Source organism: Prosopis cineraria, unplaced genomic scaffold (assembly GCF_029017545.1).
Source record: "Prosopis cineraria cultivar Desert tree isolate PC_DT_omini unplaced genomic scaffold, ASM2901754v1 PC14, whole genome shotgun sequence".
NCBI lineage: Eukaryota > Viridiplantae > Streptophyta > Magnoliopsida > Fabales > Fabaceae > Prosopis > Prosopis cineraria.
In genome coordinates, this window is record NW_026555345.1 from 1,807,498 (window position 1) to 1,820,513 (window position 13,016).

The 13,016-nt window shown below is 27.6% G+C and overlaps 1 protein-coding gene and 1 long non-coding RNA gene across 2 annotated transcripts; both read right to left on the reverse strand.

Moving 5' to 3' along the window:
- Positions 1-4,333: 4,333 nt before the first annotated feature.
- On the reverse strand, positions 4,334-5,870 carry LOC129293733 (uncharacterized). The gene is made up of 2 exons (XR_008589200.1): positions 4,997-5,870; positions 4,334-4,905 (listed from the first exon to the last, which is right to left on the reverse strand). It is a non-coding gene; the product is annotated as an uncharacterized LOC129293733 (long non-coding RNA).
- A 3,439-nt stretch (positions 5,871-9,309) lies between these two features.
- Positions 9,310-10,598, reverse strand: LOC129293619 (uncharacterized). Its single transcript, XM_054931677.1, has one exon. It carries the CDS (start codon positions 10,404-10,406, stop codon positions 9,609-9,611), a length of 798 nt encoding a protein of 265 aa, XP_054787652.1. The 5' UTR covers positions 10,407-10,598; the 3' UTR covers positions 9,310-9,608.
- Between the last annotated feature and the right edge of the window lie 2,418 nt (positions 10,599-13,016).

The following is a 13,016-nucleotide window of genomic DNA, read 5'->3' on the forward strand; positions in this document are numbered from 1 at the left end:
AATATCATATATTTGAGTGCATTACTATAGTTATTTTTTAAAAAATTAAAAATATTTATATTTTATTATTTTTAATTAATAAAATATCTCAAAATAATATTTAAAATATATTTTAATTATTATTTTTATATTTTAAGATCAAATTTTTTTAAAAAAAATTTTGAGTCCTATATATCATTTGCATATGCAAAAAATATATATTTTTATATTTTTTATAAAATAAGATAATTAATTTTAAATTAAAATAATTTTAAAAAATAAAATTTAGGTATGTACGAATTTCTGACTCTACTGCTTGATAAACATAATAAATACGATAATATTTTTGAATAATTATTTGCTTATCATCCACGCTAGACTTAGTTAAAAATTAAGAATAAAGTAAAGTAAATACCCCTTATATGTAGGCTTTAAATAATATAAAAAATAAGAAAAAAGAATTCCAAAAAAATAATATTTAACTTATAATTAAATAATTTTGTTTTATATAATATAGTGATAGTTATTTTTTTTCATATTCTTAAAAACAAAAAGTACAGTTTATTTAAAAATTATAAAAAAATTTGAACTAATTAGAATAATGCTTTTAAGTTAGTATTCTAATTGTAATTGAATTGAAATCAACTTAATTATAATTAAAATAATATAATTTAATTAAAATATATAAAAATTTATATCTGACCATAATAAGAGCAATATTTAAATAACTAAGACATTAATTTACAAGTAAAGAAAACATTCATAAATAAATTATATATAATAAAATAAAATAATGACAGAATTACTTAAATGTGAGCATTTATCAATGGCTGTAAGGATGGAAAAAAATTACTTTTTAGTTAAAACAGGATTAAAATGTATGCTTACTACTCTAATTTTATATAAATTTTTAGTTTAGTCTCCTAATTTTAGAAAATATTTTTTAGTCATTTATCTCTAGTATTGCTATTTTAAAATGATTATTTTTTATATCAATCATTGTATTTAAAAAAAAGTAAACTTTCTATTTTAATATTTAATAATTTTTTACCAATATTTAAAATTTTTAACTAGAATTGTTAGGAATTAAAAGAATGAAAAGTTACTTTATATAATTAAGAGATCAAAATAAAATTTTATATAAATTAAAGGATTAAAATTGCACTTCAACCTTAAAACAACGAGTAATGATACATCCATCCCAACAAAGATTGGTTTGGAGGAAATTTTATTTGAGGATAAAAGGCACTTTTTAAATCCATTTTGTCCTTGGGTAGCATGAATTGATTAGTAAATCACATTAATTAATATAACATATCATAAGTTCATATGAATCTCTAGTGATCTGCATGACACAAGTAGAGCCAATAATTTAAGCAAATCAAGCTTATTCAAATTAGACTCAATTTGGGTTGGGCTTATTCAGATTGGACTTAAAGTATTCTATCATTTTTAAAAAACTCATGTAGTCAAGTCCAAACACCTTCAAACTTCAGACTTAATCAAGCTTGTCTAAATACTTGAAACTTTTGAAAAAATATTTTTTTCTTTATTTTTTGAACTAATTTTAATTTTTAAATAATTCTGTTAAGTATAAAATATTATTTTAACTTTAAAAGAATAAAATGAAGAATAATAATTTATCAACTTTATATTAAGTAGTTCTGTTACTGTTTTATTATATTATGTATAATTTATTCATAAATATTTTTTTACTTATAAATTAATGCCTTAATTGTTTAAATATTGCTCTTATCATAGTCATATATAAATATTTTATATATTTTAATTATGATCAAGTTGATCTCAATAATTATGGTTAGACCACTAACTTAAAATCATTACCCCAATTAGTTTAAAGTTTTTAATAATTTTTAGGTAAATTGTACTTTTTTGTTTTTAAGTATATGAGAAAAATTGCCTAATTATATTATATAAAAAAATTATTTAATTATGATTAATATACTATTTTTTTGGAATTATTTTTTCTTTAACTTTTTATATTGTTTAACCCTTGCATATAATGTATGTTTACTCTAATTTATTCTTAATTTTTAATTAAGTTTGATGTGAACGATAACTAAATAATTATCCAAGAATATTATTTTATTTATCTAGTAATAGAACTAGAAATTTAAACATGCCTGAATTTTATTTTTAAAATTTTTTTGCTTTAGAATTAATTATCTTATTTTATAAAAAATATAAAATATATTGTCTTAGATACACAAATAACGTATAGGACTCAACTTTTTTTTAAGAAAACGGGTCTTAAAATATAAAAATCACTATTAAAATATATTTTAAATATTATTTTGAAATATTTTATTAATTAAAATAATTAAAATATGAAAATATAAATATTTAAATTTTTTAAAAAAAGAACTATAGTAATGAAATCAAATATATAATATTTTAAGTATAAAATGACATAAAACTTAAAAAATTAATTAATATTTATTATATTTTATATATTCTATAAAAATTTTATTTTTTACTCAGGCTAAACCAAACTTAATAGGGTTCGGCCTGAATTTTTTTGGGCCTATTAACATTAAAAATTATTTTTTTAGCTTAACCTTAAATTTTTCAGGCGAGTTTGGGTTGACCTGTCAGGCTTGACACAAATTACCAACTATAACACAGAGAAGGCTACACGCGCTTAGTATTGTTGGCTGCAATTGCAATGGGCATAAGAGGGGTAAATTGACCTTTTTGGCCCTCTAAATGTTTTGCATTACTTTGAGTTTATTATTTATGCTTCTACGTGTTGTTTTACTTTGATTTTACCTTGTTTGAGCTCATTTATCTTCAGAATATGTTTCAACACTAGGATGGAATCCCATATTCAAAGTGTTTCTTTAAACTTAATTTGATTCTTTTACCCTTGGCCATTCTTAATGACCATGGATTTGTGTGCTAATGTGGGTTAATTAGTAGTAGAGACTTATGAAAATGGTAAAAAAAAGTTGTAAATGCTTAAATCACTTTAGTTATTTATTGAATCGGACTTGTGAATTCCAAAACCAAAGTTATAAATGAAAAAGAAAACTTTATTACACTTTGCTAATTGAAAAGAAATGGTAAAAGAAAATTATAAATGTTTAAATTACTTTAGTTATTTGTTGAACTAAAGTTGCAAATGAACAAACTTTGTTGCACTCTTTTAAATTAATAGTATTTTTGTAATTTTATTAAAAATTTTAATGATAATTAGGTCCCTAGGGATTTAGAAAGCATTATCACATTTTATGAAACTAAATTGTCATTTCTTCATTTAGGAGGGATTTATTCATCATTCTTCTCTTCTTTTACTCTCCATTTCTTTCATTTTCTTTTTATCACTGTCGTATCAAAGCTTTTCAAGGGTTTAAATTTAATTTTTAATAAAATTATTACTATTATTTTACATAAATATATAAGTAAAATATTATAGTTTTAAATTATTTATATCAAACTTTAACAGTTTTGAATTTATTTATATATTTTTATGTAAAATAAAAATAATACAAAAATTAAATTTAAACCACTAAAGCTTTGATCTAGTGGTGGTAAGAAGAAATGAAGAATAAAAAAAAAAAGGAGACACACCCTCCCGTCAAAAAGTTTATGTTAGGTTTAGGGTTTTTCATTTTTCCTTACCCTCCATTTTTCTCATTTTTCCTTAATCATCGTGAGATCAAAGCTTTTTATTTTTTTATAAAATTATTAAAAAAATTAATTATTTAATTATTATAATTTTGACTTAATTGTAATTCAATCCCTAAACTTTAACTCGTTATAACTCAGTTCCTGAAGTTTTGACTTAGTTATAAATCAATCATTTAACTTTACCTCTTGTAATTTAGTCCTTAATATTTCAATCTCTTAAATATTGGTCCCTATATTTAAAAAAATAAAATTATAAAGATTAAAAATATTTTAAAATTTCTTATTACTATTTCAAATTAATTAAACCCTTCTAATCTTTATAAATATTATAAATATTAAACATTTAATATATTTTTAATTTTTATAATTTTATGTTTTAAAATATAGGGACTAATATTTAAGAGATTGAAACTTTATGGACTAAATTGTAAGAAATAAAGTGCAGGAATTGATTTATAATTAAGTCAAAACTTTAAGACTGAGTTATAATAAATTAAAATTGAAGAATTGAATTATAACTGAATCAAAATTGTAAGGATTAAACGATTAATTTTTTAAAATTACTATTATAATTTAGCATGAGAAACAATAAAGCTCATGGTCACATTAGCCACTATTACCTTATAGTTATATTTAAAAGGGTTAAAATACAAAAATATCTTCAGTATTTTCCTCTGATATTCTAAATTATTTTTCAGCACAATTCCACCCCAACATTTTCTTTATTTAAATAAAATGTCGCCTACTGTTAGGGTTTAACTATGTTAACTATTAGTCAAACCTTTATTTGCCACCTTGGCATATTTGAAAAATTTAAAATTTAAAAAAAAAAAAGCAAATACACATCAGATCAATTCCTCAGCTCTTCTTGATTCCATGTCGTCATCACCCTTTCATTTCCCTTAAGGATCGAATGAACCCAGATTAATAACTGCATATTTAAATCCAAATTGGATGAACCCAGATCAGTAAACCAAATTAAAATGAAACAAGAACTCAAATATATGAATTTAAGTCCAATACCAGAAACAGATAAACTAAAACAATCAAGCCAAGACTAGGATTTGAACCCAGAAACGATTAAGAACGATCATGAACATAAAAAAAAAAAAAATGATGCCAGCAAGCTTGTGCTCTGGTTCAAATCTTGATAAACCACTGCAAACCCATAAATTTCCGATGATTCAACTTCCGCGCCTCGCCCTTTGCCTACACAATCGATTTTTGAATGGAGAGTCGGAGCATTTCACGATCTTGAAATCAAAAGAGCCAAACCTTAGCCATAGCAGAGGGTTAGAAGAAGAAGATGGTGAAGCATCAAACAAAAGTGATAGCGACGGAGAAGATGAACAAAAACAAGACTTACCACTTCAAAAAGCTTGGTGTCAGCATCAGCTTCTTGCACACAAGATTTTCATTGGTGTCACTTCGATCTAAAAAATTAGAAAAATTAGAACCCAATAAAATCCCAATGTTGATCAAACCCAACGAAACTCATACCAAACCGAACACAAGCAAAAATAAAAAAATCAAACCCAGAAACCCATAGTTGACACACAAAGAGGAACATATTCTCATTCTCTTCGTTAGCGCCATAGAAGGAGGAGGAATGTTCTCTTGTTGTCATCATCAGCACAGCCATGGAATCCAAATCAAGATCCACTATTGTGCTCTTGTTTCCTCCATAACTCAACACAAAGAAGATGTAGAAGGAGAAGAGAGTGGCAGGAGAAGATGGGGAAGGGAAGGGTTCAAAGCAATGGATTATGAAGGGCAGAGGAAGGAGAAACCGGAACTAATTTCAAACATCTACATGGAGCTTTCCATTTTTCACATAAATATGAACATGAGGTCGCAATCCAGGATGGTAGAAAATGATCAAAATTTCAAACATAACTGTCAAAACAATCAAAAGGTAACGGTATGGCAATATTGTACTCAAAAAAATACATGGGGGGGTGAAATTGTGTTAACAAATAGTTTAAAATATGAGGTGTGCCTGGAAGAAAACATTGATAGCATTTTTGTACGTTAACCCTATTTAAAAATCTAGAAACTAATATTGCAAAAAGATGAGACTTAATAGGCTAGAAGCAACACCAAAAGGGGATAAATATAAAAACAAATTAAAAGTATGTGGATCAACAATGACAGACCCATAAATTTTGAACCATGGAAGCATAACATATTTACACGTATAAAGATGCACTTGTAATACAAAAAACGCACAACAATACTGCACAAAAATTAAATATACCTCATAAGTTTTTCTTTGAGGTTTTTTCTTTTGAGCTTTCCCTATGAGGTTTCATATCTTGGTAATGTTGAATAATTTTTTTATTTTCAATACTATCAAAAAGTTCAATTAATCTCCCAGACAGCATCGTTCCTGATTTTTGATGATATTCATACCATGGAAAGCCTTTCAGTTGTCGTAGTTACCACTAGTAACATCAAAGCTAATTCCAAAAGTAAATACACACCAACACATATACAATGTGCTTCTTAGATTTCGCAAGCTTTATAAAAAAATTACTAACTGCTCCCAAATTTGAATGAAAAAAAATAAGAGGGAAAAGTCAGTTTTAATGAGAGAAAAAAAATAATCACAGAAAAAATAATGAACATAAAATGTGTGATATTTTTTATATGAGCATGAAAATTTTGACTATAAAAAATGGTACAAAAGTTTATTTGCATGAGAAAATAATATCATTAATCACCAGTGAGCATTAATATCTATAAGATGGCACATATGGTACGCATAGTATAGATATTTATTCAAGAAAGTGCAAAAATTGTGCTACCCTCTAGGAATCACATAGGTCCGTCCATGTGAACCAATAGTTGTATTTTTCCAAAAGCTTCTAATACGGCCAGATGGCAATCATCTTGTGGTGAGAAAAAGATAGAGGGTAAAAGGAATAAGGCAACAATAATCTTGTGGTGCTAATGGAAAGATAGGTGTTGCAATGTGCATGTGGACGATGGATGGACATAAAGTGGCCAAGTAATCAGTACAATTACCAGCTGGACTCAACCCCACGAAATTTGATTGTATAGTAATCAATAAAAGAATAAAACTAATGTCCGAGATTCCTTTTCAAGGGTGTTACATATATTATGTACTGGCATATATATATACATACATTATAAATATTCTTGACTAATTTTTCTCAAGGAATAATGAAGACAAAAGAATATATTCCTTCCAATTATATTTATTTTTTATTCAAAAATTGACAATGTAACCCCGCGTGTAGTGTGCGTTCACAAGACTGACATTTCCACAAAGTTTACAAATTAAAGATTAGACAAAAGCTAACTTAAGTTGCTTTTGATTGATCTAACCCATGCTATATAATCTTGAAAACATAATCTAAACATAAGACGAAATTATTTTGTATCGCTGATCCTAACATGGCCTTAAAGATAGGAATGCGAATGCCCGTGCCAAATATATATCGTCACACAATCATATTCTTGCTCATGTACGTTCAGTATATTACAACGTGAAATGAAGACAAAGCGAGGCAGCAAAGTCATGAACATAAAAATATTCCTATCCATAGAAGTGAATCTATTTGACAGGGCATATATAAGTGATTAAGTGGCCAGATGAGTCACACTCACGAGATTCTCAATTAACGAGCAGTGATCGATGATGAATAAAAGGAAGGCAAAAAAAAAAATATCAGAGAATTGTTCTCCTAGACAATATCCAGTGGTCGGGATGTGACATTTTATATATCCATTTTCTTTTTGAATATTTAGTGCAGAATTTTAAAAAAAAAAAAGACAGGAAGCTTAATTATTGACAGAGCGGGAGAGAATAATAGTTGCAAATTGGGCAACTTACCTCACAAATGCCTTTATTATACGAACAGGGGGAATGATTCGGGAGCAATTCTTCATGTTGGGCTCTGTGTATTTTTTGAAGGGCCTAATTGAGAGTTTTAGCACCATGTCACTGTACGAATATGGCAATGCAGAGAGAATGGTGTTCGCTCTCTCCCAGGTCTTTTTAGTTTTCCCTATATCACATGTTTTATTCTGTACTATGTAGTATGACGTGCTGGATTCAGACTGGGTGTTGACATGTTTGTGTGTATGGATAGATGCATGTCTCTCCTTTCCGTGAGAAATGACTCAGCTGACGGTAAAATTTTGGGAGAATGACACATAAATTTTAAAAAAATTAATTGATTTAAATTAAGTCTTAAATTACAAAACTCTATAAATTTATAACTTCAGCTTTCAATTTAATAATTTTATTATGATTAACTTGCAACTTTATGTTTTAAATTTTAATAAAAAATAATTTTTTTTATTCTTCAATCATGTTAAAATTTAAAAACAAGCTGTAAATTCATCATAATAAAATTATAAATTTAAGAGTTGAACTTGTAAATTATTAGAATTTGACACGTTGGAACTTGATTTGAATTAAATGATCCTCTTGAGACCTTTGTGTTATTTTTCTTAGAATTGTTTGTTTATTCATGCAAAACATTGGTCTTTTGATGCAACCTTAAAAATTTGAGGTCCTTTAAAATGATTAATCTTCTTCCACAGTCCTTACATGTCATTCTCCCAAATTTCTTTAATTTTTTGGAAGAATGGCAATTAGGTCCTACAATTTTTAAATTAATAATAGTTAAGTTTTTAACAAAAAATTTTTTAAAAAAATAAGTTATAAATATTGATTCAAATAATTATAAATGCAGAAGTTTTAACTACATGTAAGATATTTAAGTTTTAAATGTAGCTCTCAGACTATATCTAAGATTCTTATGTACTATTGTTTCAATTAATATTTAAAACTCATTCTTTTAAAAAAAATTGCCAAGATATGATTGTCATTAATTTAAATTTTTGGAATCTAGCTATCATTTTCCTCTAAACTTCGTGATCATCCTAGCTAGACATTTGTCCAAACTTGGACTTGAATTAAGGCCCTTATCTTAGGCCACGAACTTACACTGTTTACCTGCGTGTGATTCAATTCATGTTAATGCAAACTTTTAGTCTGATATGTTTCCTCACTTGTCCATTCGATTGAGTTTTTTCCCCCATTGCTAGTAACAACCATCTACGGTCCAACTAATCGGAATCCAACAAACATTGTTGAGTTTGAAATGGAAGATATGTATTCTCCTCGTTCATTCTACAAATCACTTCTAATAATTTTATTGAAATTAATTTTTTTAAAAATAAAATAAACTTTTAATTTTATTCATGTCAAAACAAAAAATTTCAAATTTACATTTTATTCTCTGTCATAGTTAATATGTTTAAATATAATAATATTAAAAAATGTAATTAATATTCACAAAGACCTTATATTAAAAATCAAATAATATTTACAAAAGACATTCTATAATAAGAACTCGAATGAGCAATTTTCATTGAAAATAGTATAAGCTTATAAGTCATTGGAGATTGAGACTAACTCAAGTAGCAGAGGTGGGTTAGAATTTGAGTAGAGGTTAAAGATTTAAAGCCTTCTATTATATATTAAAAGAAAAGTGTGAGCATAATCTCATGGCCTTATTTAAAAATATATTTATAACTTATTGCTGACCTGCGGTTCAACTGCTACCAGTGTAGTAAATTTTGTCTTGAACTGGATTTTGCCATAATACTAGTTGTCACGTGATTAAATAAACACAAAACTAATTGTCCAATAGAGAACCCAAATTTTCATTTCCTCATAAGATTGATTAAGATATATACAACCCATTCACACAATTTCAGATCAACTAAAAAATACTTACATTCAGTTGGTCAAAAAAAAATAATAATAATTACATTCACACAATCTTTTCCACATCTATTCCACGGATAACATAGCATGACTTGAATGGAAAAAAAAAAAAAAAGAAGGTAAAAACAGCGGTAATTATTAATCACAACTAGAAATAAGTAATTTACATGCTAGCGGTAACTGACGCACTTGCGAAGAACTCCTTCGAGACTCAAATTACAGAGTACTCTTCTTCCTTTCGCAGCCTCTGTTGCCGAGCGATGAATTCTTCAACAGTTCGACGAAACTCCTCGTTGCTCATCCCGTCCTCTTCGTATGAACTTGTGATCTTCTCTGTCTCCGATCGTCTTAGGACACTCCCAGGTTTCTCTCTCTTGACTTCCATTAATTTCTCTGTGTCGCACCTTCTATAATCCAAACACTTCCTGTCCCTTGCTCTTACATTCTCTTTCTCAAGCCACTTGATCTTCCCTTCGTCTAATATCTCCTTCTTCATGCCTTCTGGGTGAATTTTATTGTTTTCGTTGATCACTGTTTTCTGATCCTTTGTGGGATCCTTGGTTCTTATACTCTGATTTTCTGGGTGTTTGGTATTGCCTTCATACTTTGCTCTCATGCTCTGTTTTTCTGGGAAGTTGTTCCGTTCTTCTTTGGTTTTCTGATTCTTTGTGATACTTTGGATGAACTGGTGGTAAAGATCACTCTCTGAACTCTTGGATTTAGAACCCTGTGCTGAGAATTGGCGTGACTGGGCGAAGAGTGTGATGATGATGACGTTTCCGATCACGAAAACAAACCGGGGACTGACCATGAAGACCGAGAAGCCCCGAAAGTAGTCGCTGGAGTTCTTGACGGCAACCGGAACCTGGAAGGAAATCCTTGAAATCAGGAACAGAACAACACAGACCTCAACAAGGCGAAACAAGTTGGCAATCCTTCGGAGCTTTTGTTGCTTCATGATTGCATTAACTTTCCCGGCTTTGAGATTTGCAAGATTGAAAGAATCCATCTTTGGGTTTGCAGAGTCTGGGAGGGATGAGAGAAATATGTGGTTAACAGAGAGGAAATATGGGTGTTATTCAAAAGGGTCAATGAGAAAATCCATATATGTCGAAGCAGAGAAGCGAGACACTGGAGAAATTTGGAGAGCAAGAAGCATGGAAATAGAGGAAGAGAACGGGAAGGCTCAAATGAGCTCTCAGACCTAAATGGAGGAAGCAGAGTGAATCTTTATAGAGACTGTTCTCACAGTAGTTTCGGCCATGAGAAAATGACCCCACTGAGGATGATTTCTTTTTCTTTCTTTGTTTTTTTTTTTTTTTTCCAATATCAGTTACTGATAGTACACTGGGTTTAAGTCCACCCATCAAAAAATTATCTTGTGCGAAACAATAATAACATTTATCAAATGCTATAAGAGATTTTATTTTATAATATTCAAAAAGCACATATGTAAAGAATGTTTTACTGCAAGGGTTGTTTTAAATTTTTTTTTAAAAAATATATTCCTAATTTTTAAATATTAATAAAAGTCAATAATTGTAATTAATATTTGATACACTCAACAAGTAAATGAAGTTGGACCGCTCACCAAATTCAAATGTCATTAAATTCTTGGAAAACCAAAATTCTTTATATATACAATATTCCAATGTTAAAGTTTTTATCTGATCATGTGTCATCTGATTAAATATACAATCTTGTTATTTAAAAGGATAAATGTCAAGTTAAAATAAATAAACTTTATTGAATTTCTAAACAAAAAATAATAATTTGTTTGCGCCTCTCTCTAGCAAAGGTTTAAACATTTGTTGTCAGATTGTGAAGGATTAGTTGATTGTATTAAATTCAATCTATTGATAAAAATCAATTAATATGTTTTGAAGTGCTGTGCATGCTCGGCGGGAAGGAGGAAATATTGTGGGATATTTGGCAAAGGGAATGGTGTGCTGGTTATCAATTCATACTTTATTAGGATTTGTTTTTTTGGGCCAAACATATTTATTCGGAATTGGAATATGAAACTTTTACTTTTTTATTGTTCATGATATTCCAATATCTACTTTCCTTATCCTTTGCCCTGTCACATGTCAATCAGCATTTTCCTCTTTTGACGTTGTGTTTCGCCATGTTAGATTCCAATTATTAAGTCATCACTTGTACTCGATTAAATTCCAACTTTAACTGTTCATATGTATGTGACTTTAATCGAGTTAATTTGCATATGGTTTAAATTTTGTCTTCCACTTCTCTTGTATTGTCATTACTTCACACACGAAATCAGCCTTCATGAAATTACAGTGTGAACGTAGCTACTGCCTTTATGGAGGTCAAATCAGATAATAATTTATGATCTGCTACTTATTCTTCAATATTGTTATGCTGTGATTCCTTTCCTTTCCTTTTAAATAGTTTAGGTTCATTTTGTTTTATTCATTTGTTTGTTACTGAAAATATATATGGAGATCAGATAATAATTTAAATAGTAAAATTAAAAAACAACCAAGTTATTCTTTTTAGCTTGGACTTTTTCTAAATTTCCTATTCATAACTCAAAGTGGCATCTTAGTGTAAGTAGCTATTCCCCACGCCCCCCCCCCCCCCTAAAAAATAAGGAAGGAATATAATTTAGTGGCTTCCAATATATATGACATAATTTTCCCGATTCTGTTTATAAATTACTTTTGACATGATATATTGAATAAAAAAAAAACCTAAAACTCATTTCATATTTCTAAAAAATTAATAAATTTTTAATTTTATTCATATCAATATACATATCCTAATAACATGCTTTCTTTCATTATCATTTAATGGAATAAAATGAAAAAAAAATTCTTATAAAAAGTTAATAACATGACTTATAAATATAAAAAAAATTCTTCTTTCCCTATTTTATAAATAAAATTGGAGGGAATATTGTAAAAAAAATTTAAAATAGAAATTTCATCATTTTTTTGAATTTTTTAATTCTCAATTTATTATTAAGGAACAATTATGTATGGTCATGAGAAGTATATTTATTTATAAATAAGTCCCATAAAATTTAAAAAGAAAAGCTAAGTCTTTCGAGAACTAAGTATACTTTAAAATTTGGGTTTAAAGATAATGATATCCCTATTGAAAATACATTAAATCAACCAAATAATGTATAATTATTTCATTAATAATTTACAACTATTACTTTAACTTTTTATAAATGTAACCTCACATATTGAATAATTAAATTGATCATGTATTATAATTTTAATATTAATTGTCTATATCTACATCATCAGTGATATTTACAAATATCATTTCAACATTTTACAATAGTAACTTCACATATCTAATGATTAAATCAATTATGCGTTATTAACAAAGTTTAACATTAATTATTAATAATTACCTCATGGGTAATTTACAACCATCACTTTAATTTTTTACAATTATAATTTTATATATTTAATAGTTAAATCAATCATGCCTTACAAGTTTAACACTAATTATATACAACTACCACATAAGTAATTTACAACTAGCACTTTAATGTTTTACAAGTGCAACTTCATACACCTAATAATTAAATTAATGATGCATTGCTAACAAGTTTAACAATTTAGGCATGACCAACACAGGA

Coding starts and splice junctions, on each gene's coding strand:
- LOC129293619 (XM_054931677.1), bottom strand. CDS start 10,406: ATGGATTCTTTCAATCTTGCAAATCTCAAAGCCGGGAAAGTTAATGCA.